Raw genomic sequence first — 17,450 nt, forward strand, 5'->3', positions numbered from 1 at the left:
AGTTCGGGCTCGAGCTCGGCTCGTTTGTATTTTCTCAAGCTCGAGCTCGGCTCGGGCTCGGCTCGTTTATTATCTATTAATTAATACATTAAATAAAAATAATATAAATAACAGGCATTTTAGGCTCGCGAGCTCGATAAGTGAAGCTCAGGCTCGTTTACTAAATAAGCTTATTTTTAGGTTCGAGGTCGGCTTGTAAACACGTTTGAATAAGCTCGGCTCGACTCGGCTCGTTTACACTAAGGCTCGACGAGCCTAACGAGCTTCACATGCGAGGCTCGAGCTCGGGCTCGATAAGCAAACGAGCTTTATTTTAGGCTCAAGCTTGGCTCGGGCTCGATAAGGCTCGGCTCGTTTCGAGCTTTTTCTTGAGCCGATCTCGAGTAGCTCGTGAGCCGCTCGACCCGTTTGCACCCCTATTTACAGGAATTATAAAAACTGTAAAATTAGAATAGTTAAAGTCTCCAATATAACTTTTAGGTCAACTAATGCAATCGTATGTTTTCTCACGGGCCATTAAATTAGGGTGTTAATATTCTCACACTCATCTCTTTTATCTCTCTATATATACATAGATATATATAAAGAGATAGAGCGATAAAAAGGTGTGAAAATAATAAGATATAGGAATATGGGAAAAATAAGCTCTAAAGAAACATAAAGGTACTATCTGTTTTTTGGCCAGAAGCATTTCTGGCCATTTATGTCTGCATCGCGCAGACACGCGCAGACCTTTGGGTCATACAACTTGTTTGTTTTCTAGAAGTACTTTTCACCTTTTAGCTCTTCCCCACCTCTTCCCCACGCAGACATAAGCCCACCTCTTCTCACTTCTTCTCACCTCTTCTCTCTTTCAAAACACAGACACTCTCCACATCTCTGCATCACCACTCTCCACCGCCACTCTCTGCATCCCCGCCATCACCTCCACCACCACATCTCCGCCACCACCTCCACCCCCACTTCTTTGCCACCACTACTCTCCACAGACCTGCATAAAAGGGAAAGAAGAGAGAGAGAGACCCTAGAGAGAGAGAGAGAGGGAGCGGCAGGAGAGAGAGAGAGCGAAATAAGAGAGAGATCGGCGGTGGTGGGTTTGATGTTCTTCATCTTCAAACAAAACCCCCAAATCGAATGACGACGACAATGGTTGGTTTTGATGTTCTTGGCGGTGGTGGAACGACGAAGGAGGTGGTGGTGCTTGCGACGGGGGTGGGTTCTTGGAGTGGGGGCTAGGGTTTGCGGTGGTGCTTGGCTTCGCGGCAGGAGACAGGGGGCGGTGGTGCTTCATGGTGATTGTTGGTTGTGGTGGTGGCAGATGGACAATGGAGGAGGAGGTAGTGGCGGATGGTTGTGGTGGTGGTGGTAGATGAAGGCAGAGAGAGAGGAGTGTTCTCTGTGTGTGTTGTGAAGTGTTTTTTGACAGAAGTAAAAAAAAAAACCCCTCTTCTCCTTGCAGACTGCAGACCTCTGGTCCACCTCTTCTCCTGCAGATGCCTGCAGATGTGGTCCGTAGATTGCAGACCTTTTGCATCTGAAAAAACAAACACCACAAAAGTATAACTTAAAAATGGAAAGAAATGTATATTTGCTTTGCCAAAACCACCACCGCTATCACTACAATTTGACCCGAGTGTGTTGACCTGCATGTTTTAGCACTCACGTATATTTTATCATTGTGTATGTTTTATCATTTTACATTGTCTTATCTTCTCCTTCGATTAGTAAATTATGTTAGATGATTTGATCTTCTCTTTCGATTAGTAAATTATGTTAGATGATTTGATAGAACTTGAAGGGTAATGGTTAGACTGCGGGGAGTGGAGGGGCTTGGGTTGGGGGCATTGTTCGACATATGGCGTGGGTGGGATACACAAAGTTATGGTGAAAAATGAGGGGTATGGTTTGGCGTGGCCAACCATGTGAATTTTTTTTAATTAAAGTAGCCAGCCATATTAAACCAGCAAACCAAAGCCAGCCAAGTCACCCCGCCCCTGCCAATCTGAGTACCCACACTAAAGGGGCAACGCCATGCCCCGCCCCAACCAACGCCAAACCGTAGTAGAGCAGTTGACGTTGAAGGGTATCCCCCGCCCCAACCAACGCCTTACTCGCTGCAGTCTTATAATGGATGGCAGTTGTATTTGGTCCGAGCTGACTAGACAATCATTTCTACCCAATCAAAAACCAGATATGAAGATATGACTTTCACTAGATACTGTTTGGGATTCCATTCGTTAATGATTATCCAGTTTCCAAATGGAATCCAATAAAATTGCAATTTTGCTGATTGGGCCGGTTTAGCCCAAATTAAAGTGGCCAACAAAGTAAAGCTACTTGAGCCACTTGCTAACATTTTGAGCTCAAATCTCCGAGGATTCTATAGTGTGCATTTGGAAAACTTCATTACAAACCATCAACCCGAAAACCGAGTGGCCATACACAACTACATAATTACAAATTTACACCATTCTTCCCATGTTACATGTTTACGTTTCGACCTGCTTTTGAACCAAAGATACCCAATGCATTTTAACGTCGCTAAACAAGTCTTCCACCTTCGCTTTCTTCCCCAAGAAAACACACTCCTTTCTCGCTTTCCAGAGCCTCCAACATACAATTATCTCAATGCCATGTAAGGCAACCTTTTGCTTTCCTCTCAAACCACAATGATTGTGTCCTTCCAAAATATCTCTAAACGAGAACTCAAAGAGAAACGGGGTATTGCACCATCCGCTGACCTTCTGCCAGCGCACAGTTGAGAAAACAACAACCCGTAAAAATGTGCGCCACCGTTTCCATTTCCGTGTTGCAAAACGGGCAAGACTCATCTGAAATGGGAAAGTTTCTTTTACGCAGTGCTTCCTTCGTCGGGATCCTATCTAATTCAGCCCTCCAAGCGAACAAATTGCATATCGATGGAACCCCTTTGCACCATTCCCACACAAATCTGGAACTATAATCAAAATTACGGTCTAGAAGACGCTTAACCGACCCGAAGCTGAACTTGTCGTTCTCATCACCCAACCAACTCCAACCATCTTGTTCATTTTCTAAGTAAACCGAACTCATCAAAGCACACAAACTGGCTCACTCCGCTAATACCAAAGATGAAGCTGGAGCCGATCTCCAATTCCAAGCCGCACCCGGATTCGTAATCGGTCTCACCACCCTTTCCCAGACTCTACATCTTTTATCCAGCTCTAAACTAAACAAATTCGAGGAGCAAGTTTTCAGCGGTTCCGGCTTAAGCCACGGGTACAACCAAAAATATATATCTTCTCTGTTCCCGACCTTTCCCTTAATAAAACTCGCGTTACCGACCAACGGCTTCGAAACGACTCTAGAGATATTACTCCAAACACCACTCAAAGAAGCCCGAACCGGAAGGAAATCCCACGAGCATCTATGAGAATGTAAAGCCGAAACGACTTTAAACCATAAGCTTTCCTTTTTCGTTTTAAACCTCCATCCCCATTTCGATCGGCCATTCCGACCAGATTCTAGCCAAAAAAATGTAAATTCCAGCCAGTTTCCAAACAAACCATGTGAATTCTAGCAGTTAATCTTATATACTTAAAACATGAGCTGAGTAGGAGTTAAAACTTATCTCCTTAAAATATTTACCTATAAAAAGTGTATATACATACAACAAAACTGAAAATTACAAATAAAAATCCCAATCCGAGCGCCGGACTAGCGTCTAGCGCTTTTTACAACCTTGGTAAAAACCCAAAAATCAAACCATCTCCGTACCGAACAAAACTAAACCAAATCAAATTATAAATCCGGTTCCGTTATCAGACTTACAAATTTCTTACTTTGATTTGTTCCGTTTAACCGATTCAATCAAAATAACCAACCACGTAACTACAAGTCTATAACTCACAAGTCGGTAACTTGTAAGTTTGTTAATGACCCAGCCCAAACCATTTGAGCCCAAACCATTTGAGCCCAAACCAATTATTTATTCAAATCACACCCGGCCCATCTCATACTCTCTCAGAGACTCAGACACCTAAACCGATATACACAAAACAAAAACCCTAATTCGATCCAACTTGAACGTAAAAGCTTTTAGGGTTTTTGAGGGGTTTCTTTTATCGCTCAATCATCGTGTTTCTTCCACCTGCAAATACAATCACAGTTCAAAATGGAGATACAACATGTAAGTCCCATCAAGATTCTATTTTAATTAACCCCTTTTTTCAAGTCGTTAGTAGTTTAATTTGAGTGTATCGTTTGCAGGATGTTTCGGATGAGCTTGAAATCAAAGTAAAGAAGTACCAGAGAGGTGAAGCTGCTGATTTGGAGGTATCGTTTATTGTTTTTTTTTTTTTTTTTTTTTTTTTTTTTTTTTTTTGATATTGGGTTTTGAAAATTACTCTGTTTTTTTCAGTCTTTGAAAGATAAAAAGTTGAAGGGTCAGCTTGCTAATAAAGAAGAGTTGTTCAAGAGGTCTGCAAATGCTGCTGCTAAGGCTGAGAAGGTAAAAAGATTTGATTTTTAATGATGGGTTTGCTAGTTGCATGCTTCTTGTTAAAGAGAGGATATTATTATTGAGTTTATTTGTATGTTGTTTGGATAAGAATTGGTGTTAGAATGATGTTGGGCAAGTTTCCGATGAAGCGGAGCTATGCTATTTAGTTAATATCCCGATATATCACTGATATATCAGTTATCGGTCCCCTACCGAGATATCGGTACTGATAATATCGGCAGTATTGACCAATAATTGACCGACATTGGACCGATATTTGATCGATATATCATCGATATTCCCGATATCAGTACCTTTCTTTTTAGTTCTACGATTCGCCTTTCTTCTTCTTGTTGCTATTAGTGTTAAATGTTAGTGTTTTAAGTCTTAGTCAGTTCATACTTGCTACAATTTTTAGTGTTTTGCAAGTCGCAAGAAGTTAATTTGTTTATGGTAGAAAAGTATACTAAATTGTTAGTGTTAAAACCGATATCTCAAAGATCGGTCCTTGACCGATATCCGATATTTGTCGCATTAACTACTTAGGTTAAAGGGTAAAAAGTGGTGTTTGGGTAAAAAAGTGATAAGGATTATGAGTTTCTGATTAATTTGGGTTGATATGAAGATTTTGAGATTAGGGTAAAAAAACCTTTTAACCACATAAGAGAGATTCACTATTTGCTTTATACGGTTTTTGATTTACATATACGGTTTTTGGTTTAGTGGCTTATGCAAACTGAGGAAGGGCGGCTAGAACCCGAAGGTCTTGAGAAAACATGGAGGTTTAACCAACAATCAATTGCTAATGAAGTTGACGTTGCCAGTAGAAAGAATCAGTTTGATCTTGTTCTACCAGGTTTGCACCGCTACTCTAATTGTAACTAATTATTTTGTTAAGCTCAAGAAGTATTACGTAATATGTTAGAATCACATTTGCAACGTTAGGTACTAAAATAAGCCAATAAGACGTTAAACAAAAACTTTTGCTGCAGTCGGTATGAAACTACTTATTATTTGACTGTTAAGTAACCAGATCAGGAGAAACATTATATGTTTATACTCGGTGCTTTCAAGTAGGGGTGTGAATTTCTGACACGATCCGAAAACCCGACACGAACCTAACACGAAATTCGCGGGTTTAGGTCTAGTCTAAACGGGTTCGGGTCTGTTTCAGGTTGAACCCGCGAACCCGTTTAGGTTAACGGGTCGGGTTCGGGTCAACCTGGTCTGGTTGGCGGGTTGACCTGTTTAACATGTTTATACTATATTATATTTCTTAACAATATATTTTGTGTTGTAAATTAAATGGGGTGTGTATTTTATGCCATGATTATAACTTAAAAAGAGAAATTAACATAGATTTTATGATTTAAATATGATATTATTATATACATTTGTGTTTTATAAGTAAATTTTAATTTTAATATATTAATTTCAGAAAAAATAAAAAAATTCGGGTTGAACGGGTCGTGTTCGGGTCAACCCACGAAACTTCGGGTCGTGTTCGGGTTCTTATATAATACGATTTTCGGGTTCGGGTCGGGCTGAACCCGCCAACCCGCGCGCACGACCCGTTTAGCACCCCTACCTTCAAGACACACTAATAAGATAATTCAGCTTCAAAATGTAAATCCTAAAACCTTCCTTGTTAGAATTTCATGTTCTTATGAATTATTTTTTTTTATTTTTTTCTAATTACTTTTCATTTAATTATCTGCATGAACAGATCTCGGTCCGTACACACTAGATTACACCTCTAGCGGTCGATACATGTTGTCCGCAGGACGCAAAGGCCACCTGTCAATTATAGACTTGCATAGCTTGAAACCTATTAAAGACATGCAGGTATAATAGATCTCAACTTATCGACATTTTCGTGTCTGCTAAATGTTTGATTACCATTAATTTTGGATACCTCTCGTAGGTTAGGGAAACCGTTCGTGATGCGGTGTTTTTGCACAACGAATTGTTCTTTGCTGCCGCACAGAAGAAGTAACGCCTCTCTTATTACTAGCAAGTTTATTTACTAAGTTGCTTATCAAGCGTCACGTGTTTTTGTATATCTTTGAACGCGTATGAGATAATCGATTGAAGACACGATGATTAATAACAAATTGGTAATCTACAGGTACACTTATATTTATAACCGAGCAGGCACAGAACTTCATTGTCTTAAGGTAATTTTAAGAGTTAATTACTGTTTTCGTCCTTGTGGTTTGTCAAAAATCACTATTTCAGTCCATTAGTTTAAAAATTGCGATTTCAGTCCCCGTGGTTTCACTTTCATAACCATTTCAGTCCACCTCGTAACCATTTCAGTCCCTGTACTTAACAGAATAATGGATTGAAATGATTACGAAAGTGAAACCACAGGGACTGAAATGGTTACGAAAGTGAAACCACGGGGACTGAAATCGCAATTTTTAAACTAATGGACTGAAATAGTGATTTTTGACAAACCACAGGGACGAAAACAGTAACTAACTCTAATTTTAAATTGGAGTTAAGTACTCTTTTCGTCCCTGTGGTTTGTCAAAAATCACTATTTCAGTCCATTAGTTTAAAAATCGCGATTTCAGTCCCTGTGGTTTCACTTTTGTAACCATTTCAGTCTCTTCTGTGGTTTCACTTTCGTAACCATTTCAATCCATTATTCTGTTAAGTACGAGGACTAAAATGGTTACGCAAGTGAAACCACAGGGACTGAAATCGCAATTTGTAAACTAATGGACTGAAATAGTGATTTTTGACAAACCATAGGGACGAAAACAGTAATTAACTCTTTAAATTGATTGGATATTTTGGCATTTTTTTTTCAAGCGTTTACGTTTATAACGGGTCGTTTACTTTCCTCAGGAACATGGTGCCGTATTAAAGCTTCAATTTCTCAAAAACCACTTTCTCTTATCATCCATTAACAAATCAGGTCATCTACATTATCAAGATATCACCACCGGCCAAATGATCGGAAATTACCGTAGCCGCCTTGGCCGTTCGGATGTCTTACAACACAACCCTTACAACAGTGTTCTCGCATCAGGCCACTCTGGCGGTACCGTAAGGATGTGGAAACCCACTAGTCAAGCGCCGCTTGTCGAGATGCTTTGCCACCGTGGTCCCGTCACCGCCATCGCTTTTCATCCAAACGGTCATCTCATGGCGACAGCTGGCATGGACAAGAAACTGAAAATTTGGGACTTAAGGACATACAAACCTGTTCAAACGCTACCTGGTCTTGCGAAGTCTATTGACTTTAGTCAAAAGGGTATGCTCGCCACCTCAACGGGATCATTCGTTCAAGTTTTGGCGACTTCGGATTCACAGGATTACGGTCGGTATATGATTCACACTATGGCAAAAGGTTACCAGATTAATAAAGTTTTGTTTAGGCCGTATGAAGATGTTTTGGGCATAGGGCATTCAAGCGGGCTGTCTTCGATTCTTATTCCCGGATCCGGTGAACCCAATTTTGATTCATGGGTTGCGAACCCGTACGAGACGGTTAAACAGAGGAGAGAGAAGGAAGTGCGGGTCCTACTTGATAAGCTTCCACCGGAGTCCATCATGCTGGACCCCACACAAATTGGAAACTTGAGGAATAGTAGGAAGAAAGAAAAGCCGACGAAAGAAGAAACAGAGGCGGAGAAGGAGGCTGCGGTTGCTGCCGCCAAGAATGTTTCTATAAAGAAGAAAACGAAGGGGAGGAGTAAGCCGAGTAAGGTGGCCAGGAAGAAACAAGAAGGAATAGAACAAGCGAAAAGGTCGTTTGTCGAGCAAAATGAGGATGGGGTGATGAAGAAGAAGCAAAAGAGAGTGACGGATACCAGTGATCTGCCTATCGCCTTGCAGCCGTTTGTTAGCCGAAAAGCGACCTGAAATTTGCCTCAAGTCTTCTTGTTATACCATATTTCAATTACATATTTCAAGATCCAATTTTGCATAATTTTGTTAGTTAAATGGTTATTCATGATTATTAATATGTTTTTTTTTCGGGTAGTCTGTTTATTCACTTCAGGGGCGGTTCTTAGAAGGCCCGTGCCAGGGCCATGGCCCTGGCAAGTTTTTCGGTCGTAGTGCTAATTTTCCGCATTTCGATCGAAATTTTTTATATATACTATGTTCGGCCCGGGCATTTTTTAGTGCCCGTGTCTTTCGGCTCTAGGACGTTCAACGGGCAAGATCCGCCACTGATTCACTTTGTGTTGGGCTCTTATATCTGTGTGATTAAACTGCAGACTACACCGACTTGTTCGAACATGTATTCTAAGACGTTTGTAGGCCGCTAGTAGCAGTGGAAAAGAGAGAACATTATGGGTGTCAATAGGTTGTTCTGAAGAATTATTATTGTGTTCCAATGTTTTTTAATAGTTGAAGTAGATTTATAAGAGTTAATTGCTCGGATGGTCCCTGTGGTTTCACGTTTTTTCATGTTTAGTCCTCACCTTTTGAAAATAGCGTGTATGCTCCCTATGGTTTGTCATTTTGTTACTCGGATAGTCCCCCAACATTTACTCTGGGGACTATCCGAGTAACAAAATGACAAACCATAGGGATCATACCTGCTATTTTCAAACTAACTGACATCTACTCAAGGACTATCCGAGTAACAAAACGACAAACCATAGGGAGCATACCTGCTATTTTCAAAAGGTAGGGACTAAACGTGAAAAAACTTGAAACCACAGGGACCATCCGAGCAATTAACTCAGATTTATAATTTAAAGTTGCAAATTGTATGCTATGCTTGTTGGGGTGTATCTCATATGCTATGCAGATGGTGTGGCGCCGTGGTGTAAAGTACCACCTATATATGCGTCATTCGGTTTAAAACATATCCTGGATATACACTTATATGTGGGCGGCTCGTTGAAGTTCAGAAAGGCTATACATTCGGTGTGTGGAAGACCAGAAATAACATGATTTTTAATCATATACAGTGTTCGCTGCAGAGGACGTTGAGCGAGATAAAAACATTAAGCTTCCTTTGGATTAAAGCTCGATCCGAACAGCCTTTTTTGGACTGGGGTACATGGGAGTGCTTTTAAACTGCACAATGTGGGTTGGTAGCTGATTGGTTTTGTCATCTATTTTGAGTGTATTTTTTCCTGTTGGTTAGGCAAGCTTGCCTTCTGTATATACTGGTGGTTGCTAGCAACCTTTGCTGGTGAATGAATAAAATGCTTTTGTTGGCTGTTAAAAAAATTAATTAATTGTAGTTTATTGGTCATATTTCCACAGTTTTCTAAATAAAAAGATACCAGGGTTCTACAATTTTTTTTTTTTTTTTGTATTTTTTAAGGGTTATATTTTCATATAATATTTATGGTTCATATATATTTTCATTTATTATTTTTATCATGTTAGTATTAGGTGGACTAATATATCATGTTGAATTTAGAGCATCATGTAAGTTTAATTAAACTAGTTATAAAAACCGTCGCCGCATTCTGGCGAACTTATTTTGTTATTTAGTCTGTGTTTATATGTGTTTGAAATCACTACGAGCGCGTTGCACACAGAATCGCTGATAAGAAAAAAAAATGTAGAAAAAAAACTAAAAAATAACTGAAAGAAAATCAACTAAAAAGTTGTATGGTAATGATGTTGTTCGGTAGAAACCCGTAGTCAGAGATGAGCAAATAGTAACGGGTACCAGTACCGAATTTCCTGAACCGAAAGATCCTAAGTACCAGTTCGGTACTGACGTTTGGCGTTCCTAGTACCGGTTCGCTACCGGTTTTTACCTTCATATACCGATACCGTAACCGGTATTTTCTGTACCAATACGAATTCGGTATCAGTTGGCACCGAGCTCATCACTACCCCTAAAACTAAAAAAAAGTTGTACGATACCGTTGTTCGTACGGTACCCGTGATCAGGGATGAGCAAATGGTACTGGGTAGCAGTACCAAATTTCTCGAATTAAAAGATTATCAAACTCAATCCGGTACCGACTTTGGCGTTTTATGTACCACGCTAGTGCTGGTTTTTACCTTCATGTACCGATAACGAACCGGTATTTTTGATACAAGTACCGGTTAACACCAAGCTTATCAAACTTAAAAAGCAAGGTTGGAGAACTCGCTAGTCGCTAGTTAGCCGGTGAGGTGTAGACTAGCGACTACTCGGGATACTCGTGATTAATCGGATCGGAACTTTATATGTAAATTTTATTATTTTTATAAATATGTATATATATATTCACACATCCATATCAGTATAATACTTAAAAAGGTAAAAGTAGTTCAAAATACAAACTAAACTTACATATAAGTCATAACATAACAAGTCTCTGTACTTAAAATTCAAACATTAACAAATAGCTCAAATATAATCGTCATCCCCGTAGTGTTCAATGATTTGAACACCATCCGACTCGTATTCAATCTCCTCGTCTACTTCATCCTCTTTCTCCGACTCAAATTCTTCGTCATATTAGGGTAAGAGATAAGGAAAATGGGCTAAAGTTGTAATCTTGGGCCTATTTTGTAAGGATTTCAAATGGGCCGACTAGGGCGGCTTGGGCCGACTAGGGCGGCTTGGACCGGCTTTGACCGACTAGCGATTTTTTGACTGATTAGTGAAAAATTACTCAGTAGGAGGCCGACTAGCGACTAGTCGGCGATTAATCGCCGAGTAATCGCGATTTTTGCAACACTGTTAAAAAGTAAAGAAGATAACAATTATTATGATTATAATATTAAAATAATAAAACTATAAAAAAACTGTATGTAATATTTTATTATATTATAATATAAGTTACTATTCATTTCAATCACTTATTAATATATAGGAGAATATATAGGAGAATATTTAGGGTTATTACCCTAACTTTTACCATTCGATTGATAATATTTTCAACCTACGAATTGTACCACGTCACTCCTAATTTTCAATGTATTTTCCTCTGTCACTCCCAAACCAACTAAACCTTGGTCTTTTGCTGATGTGGTACTTGTGTAGTGACGTGACCCTTTTTAGTGACGTAGTATCTGATGTGCCATTTATTTAGTGATGTGGTATCTATCTGACGTGGTTTTTTGATGACGTGACATCTGATATGGCACATGTTTAGTGATGTAACATTTAACGTCAGCTAACTGAGTTAAAGCTTAGTTAATTTGGAAATGTCTGAGGAAAATAAGGTGAAGTTGGAAGTAACATTGTACAATTCGTAAATTGAAAGTACTATCAGCAAAATATTGAAAATTTGGGTCATTTAAATTCAATATTTCCTGTTACAATAATAACCTTTTAGTAAAAAAAAGTAAACAAAATATATTTACTTGGTAGATAATAGTTCATGTTAACCGTAATGGGCATTTTTAGAGATAAAGGTTCATTTCTTTGTGCTTTAATAAAATATTTCCTTTCATTATATATACTTGTTTAGTGCTACTTTTACTTTGCTAATATACATGTTTAGTCACTCTACTTTTATATTAAGTGTTCGGGTCGTCCTGCGAAGTACGAGCGAAACCCACAACTCAAATATTTATTTGAGGTAACTTCCGTTTTGCTCCCTATGGTTTGGTCACTTTAACGGTTTTGCTCCAATCATTTAAAACGGTCGTTTTCCTCCTTAATGTTTGATCTTGTCGCTTGTTTGTTCCCCGGCTCTAACTCCATCCATATTATATGTTAATTGAAAGGGTATTTTTGTAATTTCAAGTTAACATACAAGATCCAGGTACCCTTACGCTATACTTGAAATTACCAAAATACCCTTCCAGTTAACAAACAATATGGATGGAGTTAGAGTCAGGGACCAAACTGGCGACAATATGTTAACTGAAAGGGTATTTTTCTAATTTCAAGTTAACATACAAGATCCAGGTACCCTTACGTTATACTTGAAATTACCAAAATACCCTTCCAGTTAATATACAATATGGATGGAGTTAGAGCCGGGGAGCAAACTGGCGACAAGATCGAAACATCAAGGAAAAAATGAATGTTTTTAAATTATTGGGACAAAACCGTTAAATTGACCAAAGCAAAACGGAATTTATCGTTTATTTTAGTTAAACCACTCTTATAAAATGATAAAGGAAGGGAGTTGTTTTGCAAATCATCCAAAAAAAACTTGAAGCCTATCCAAACCCACTCCAAAACCCTACTACCCCTGCGGCGCCGGTGAGAAAAAAAAAGTTATGGCATCATCTTCAAATCAAAGAATCCCTGAAGAAGCAACAATTCGAAAAGCTGTCATCTCTCTGCTTAAATGGAAAAAGAAACAAATCTCCGATCAAAACCCTCCACTTTCCGGCGACATTGATGATCATATCTACCTTCTCTTAACCCTCAACAAAATCCCAAACCAAGACTTCACAAAAACCCCTAAAAAGATAACATTCCCCCACTCTCTCCACCCCTCGCCGGAATCTTGCCGGAGCTGCCTCATAATCGATGACCGGCCAAAACCCTCCTCCCAAAAACTCACATTTGACTTTGCCGACAAAAAGATCAAATCTTTAGGCATACCCATTTCAAAAATATTAAAACTTTCAAAGTTGAAGTCAGATTACAGGTCTTTCGAGTCAAAAGTTGATCTTTTTAACTCGTTTGATGTGTTCTTGGCTGACCGGAGGGTGATAGAACTGTTGCCGGAGGTATTGGGGAAGGTGTTTTATAAGAAGAGGAAAAAGATTCCGGTGCCGGTGGATCTACGGCGAGATGGGGATTGGAAAGGGGAGATTGAGATGGGGTTTTGTTGTTCTTTGTTGTGGTTAAGTAAGGGGACTTGTAGTGTGGTGAAAGTTGGCAAGTTTGAAGGGATGAAAGTGGAGGAGATTGTGGAGAATGTGGTGGCTGCTGTTGGTGGTGTGGTGGAGGTGGTGCCTAAGAAGTGGGCTGGGGTGAAGTCTTTTCATTTGAAGTTTTTTGATTCTTTGGCTTTGCCTATTTATCACAAGGATGATGAGAGTGTAGGTGCAAAGTAGGGTGGAGATCAGTTTATGTTTAGGGTTGATGAATACCTGATAGGCTGATATGATGTACCAACATTTTTTGTGCTTTTTAGATATATAAGTTTTTTGAAATCTGGTTAAACATTATCATGTGTTCATGTTGTTGTTCATTAACATTGTCTTGTGTTTTGAAATGTGGAAATCCTAGGAAGTTTTGTGAATGTTGTAGGTTTATCGGCAAGAGTTTTTTTTGCAGAAGTAGGGGATTTGAGCCCCCAAAGATTACCTTTAGGCTGGACGGTATGGAGGTTCGTCCTCCGTCGTCCAGCTCCGGCGCCGTTCCACCATCCAGCTCGCCCCCCTCCGTCGCGTCGTGAACGTCTTCTTCTTGCCGATGGGGACGGTCCATGTGAGGACAAAACTACCTCACAAACATATATATATATTTAGGATCATCCCCCATTTTCATACCTCCATCCTCTTTGCCCCATCCTAATGCCCATCCTACGTGGTGCTTACGTGGCGGACCATCCTCCAAGGGAGAACCATCACCATACCTTATAGCCTTTGGTATACTCCATGAGAAAAAGCAAACTTAGGTAGTTTGCCATTCAAATTAGCAAAGTTTAATAAGAATTCTGCCAAAAGCCTGTTCTTTCCCTGAGTTCCGTGACACAGACTGAACATCGCTGATTTTAACAACTTACATGAACCTCGCTGTTTTATTCAGCGACCTTATGAAGCCTCGCTGTTTAGAAGAACAAACTTATCAAGCCTCGTTGATTTTAACAGCAAGATTATGAAGCCTCGCTGATTTTAACAACAATCTTTAAGAGCCTCGCTGATTTGAATGGCAAACTTATGAAGGCTCGCTGATTTTAACAAGTTTAAAGAGCCTCACTGATTTTAACCATTACCTTGAAGAAGCTCGTTGTTTTTTTGTGCCATCTTGATTCTTTTTTGAAGCTGCAGGTTCACGTGATTCCTTTACCGTTTTTGTCTTGCAGCCTTCCATCACCCATGCAACATTGAAAACATAAAAAAGAGATGTGTGTGAATGACAAAATTTGAAATAGAAAAATAGTGTTTTGCAGAGAGTAGTCTCTTCAATTTTAATTGAGTTTTACAGTGCATTCATTTAACCATATGTATGATACGCAGATTCTTCTAGTAGTCTTGTATAGAGCCATCTAATCACCCCTTACATTTTTTGTACAATTGAGAATAGTAGTTTGAAGAAGGAATAATGGAATTTAATAATCCCAACTTTCACCAGTTGGCCGACAACGGACCCAACTTCAAAAATAACCACCGGCGGTCCCAACTTTTGACATTTTGTAAAACATTGGACCCTTGCTGGGAGAGTAGGAAAGGGTGGTCCCAACTTCAAACATTGGACCACTGGCGGTCACCAGTAACATCCCTTGGACGGTGATAGCAAAGGTCCAATGTTTTACAAAATGTCAAAAGTTGGGACCGTCAGTGGCTATTTTTGAAGTTGGGTCCGTTGCCGGCCAACTGGTAAAAGTTGGATTTATTAAATTCCATTATTCCTTTGAAGAATACTGTGGTTTATCAGATTATCAATGGAATCTACATACCTATCTTGCTACATATATGTACATAGAATGTGGTTTACTGATACAACAAAAAACATATTAAAGAAACTTTCATACAAACCATCCAAAACAAAACCTCACCCTAGTTTAAGCACACAGAAGAAAATCTCAAACTTAAAAATGAGTTATCAATTGAATCCTGGTCCTCTCAGTAACAAGGTTTTGTTTTTACACAAGGAACACCGTGCGTTAGAGGTTTATAATCACCCGGAAAATTTTCGGTCACCCATAAACATCAAGCGTTCTGATCGTTCGTTTTGGAAGTTGGTGAGGCAAAATCCTATAGGACCACGTGTGGAAGGTTATATATGTGAAACGGGGTTTGGTGGGGTGCTGGATAGTGGGTACCGTTATATAGACCACTCGTTAAAGGTTGTCACCGGCTCTTCGACCCGTAAAGTGATATGGAACGGGTTGTTCGCACCTTCCGTGATGATTCTGCAGCTTCAGTGATGTTTGAGGATTTGCAAAAGCCTGGATACGCGTGACAGGGAAGGTTGAATAAAAACCAGGGGATGTAGTAGAAGCGAACAACATTACTATAGGATCTAATTAGTACATTATCATCTCCAAGTCACATGCGGTAGAATGTGACTTCAAATGTATTATGATCCTAATCTCCTACCGAAAACGGGGCAGAGAATGATTAAGCACACACAAGAAAATCTCAAACTTAAAAATGAGTTATCAATTGAATCCTGGTCCTCTCAGTAACGAGGTTTTGTTTTTACACAAGGAACACCGTGCGTTAGAGGTTTATAATCACCCGGAAAATTTTCGGTCACCCATAAACATCAAGCGTTTTGATCGTTCGTTTTGAAAGTTGGTGAGGCAAAATCCTATAGGACCACGTGTGGAAGGTTATATACGTGAAACAGGGTTTGGTGGGGTGCTGGATAGTGGGTACCGTTATATAGACCACTCGTTAAAGGTTGTCACCGGCTCTTCGACCCGTAAAGTGATATGGAACGGGTTGTTCGCACCTTCCGTGATGATTCTGCAGCTTCGGTGATGTTTGAGGATTTGCAAAAGCCTGGATACGCGTGACAGGGAAGGTTGAACAAAAACCAGGCTGATGCAGTAGAAGCAAACAACATTACTATAGGATCTAATTAGTACATTATCATCTCCAAGTCACATGCGGTAGAATGTGACTTCAAATGTATTATGATCCTAATCTCCTACCGAAAACGGGGCAGAGAATGATAGTTCGCTGCCACATACCCCCCACCAGAAGCTGCAGTATCCTTTAAAGCTCAGAAAAACGTCATAAACGGCCTAACCAGTTGAGCAGCTGAATCTTCAGGAAGACTCAATAGCCGCAGTAGAAGCATCCACAACAGTAGTTGAGTCATTGTAATGATACACATTACGTGAGAAGGTGGTAGATGAGAAGTATCGTTCTCCACCCCACAAAGTCTTCTCACTATGTGTTCATAATTTAAAACTGAGAAAAACGTCATGTTGAAAGAAGTCCCAAATAATCTTCCGGTGCGGTGCACGTAAACTGCTTCATAATCTCTCAAACTCATTTAACAAAAACAGCTTCATACTCTCACAAGTTACATTTGTTGCTAGGTAATTTAAACATCAAATTGATTGTCTTCATACTCACAGAAGGTGTTTCACTGCTTAGCCATACCACTTTCTGTTTCTTATAGCAAAACACAACGACCAAATTAACCTTTATGTCCAAAACAGCGAAGTAATTTAACCAGGCTGTTCCAAACAGCGAAGTTATTGAAGATTGCTGTTAAAAACAACGAACTACTTGAAGATTGCCATTAAAAAAAGCGAACTTCTTGAAGATTGCTATTAAAAAAGCGAAGTTCTTGAAGATATATGTTAAAAACAGCGAAGTTCTTGAAGATATATGTTCAAATCAGCGAGCTTGTAGAAGATGGCTGTTGAAAAAAGCGAACTTGTAGAAGATTGCTGTTGAATTCAGCGATCTTGTAGAAGATGCCTGTTCAAATCAGCGAGGCAATAAGGATGGCTATTCAAATCAGCGAACTTCTTGTACTTGCCTGCAAAACGGATGCTTTTGGCAGAATTCTTATTAAACTTCGCTGATTTGAATGGCAAACTACCTAAGATTGCTTTTTTTTTTTTCATGGAGTACACCTAAAGGTAATCTTTGGGGGCTCAAACCCCCTACTTTTGCAAAACAACTCTATCGGCAAAGATTGCCAGTAGGGATGAGATCGGTATCGGTACTGATTTGATACCGTACTACATAGTACAACTACTGAAATTTAGCTAAAACTAAAAGCCGATTAATGTACCATATATGTCCGGTCGGTACCGGTATGGTACGGTGCCATTAACAGTCCCGGAACGGTACTGTACCGCATAGTACTGATATCGATATTGAGCTAAATTCAAAATCGAATAGGGCATCATGTATGTTCGGTGTGGTATTCGGTACCAAATTTATAATC

General features: G+C 39.6%; 1 protein-coding gene and 1 long non-coding RNA gene across 2 annotated transcripts; one reads left to right on the plus strand and one right to left on the minus strand.

The window, feature by feature from the left end:
* Nucleotides 1-4,008: 4,008 nt before the first annotated feature.
* LOC110938076 (probable U3 small nucleolar RNA-associated protein 7) lies at nt 4,009-8,476 on the plus strand. The gene is made up of 8 exons (XM_022180546.2): nt 4,009-4,168; nt 4,249-4,314; nt 4,400-4,489; nt 5,204-5,336; nt 6,207-6,325; nt 6,405-6,472; nt 6,609-6,657; nt 7,337-8,476. The coding sequence occupies exons 1-8, from the start codon at nt 4,154-4,156 to the stop codon at nt 8,354-8,356; spliced, it is 1,560 nt and encodes a 519-aa protein (XP_022036238.1). The 5' UTR covers nt 4,009-4,153; the 3' UTR covers nt 8,357-8,476.
* Nucleotides 8,477-10,704: 2,228 nt separating this feature from the next.
* LOC118491228 lies at nt 10,705-14,126 on the minus strand. The gene is made up of 2 exons (XR_004890888.1): nt 13,677-14,126; nt 10,705-11,138 (listed from the first exon to the last, which is right to left on the minus strand). It is a non-coding gene; the product is annotated as an uncharacterized LOC118491228 (long non-coding RNA).
* Nucleotides 14,127-17,450: the final 3,324 nt, after the last annotated feature.

Source organism: Helianthus annuus, chromosome 4 (genome assembly GCF_002127325.2).
Source record: "Helianthus annuus cultivar XRQ/B chromosome 4, HanXRQr2.0-SUNRISE, whole genome shotgun sequence".
Lineage (NCBI taxonomy): Eukaryota > Viridiplantae > Streptophyta > Magnoliopsida > Asterales > Asteraceae > Helianthus > Helianthus annuus.

Excerpts from the sequence above, each read along its gene's own strand:
- LOC110938076 (XM_022180546.2), top strand. Across the intron at positions 4,490-5,203 it reads CTGCTGCTAAGGCTGAGAAG|TGGCTTATGCAAACTGAGGA; the intron begins GTAAAAAGATTT and ends TTTTTGGTTTAG. Across the intron at positions 6,473-6,608 it reads TTTGCTGCCGCACAGAAGAA|GTACACTTATATTTATAACC; the intron begins GTAACGCCTCTC and ends GGTAATCTACAG.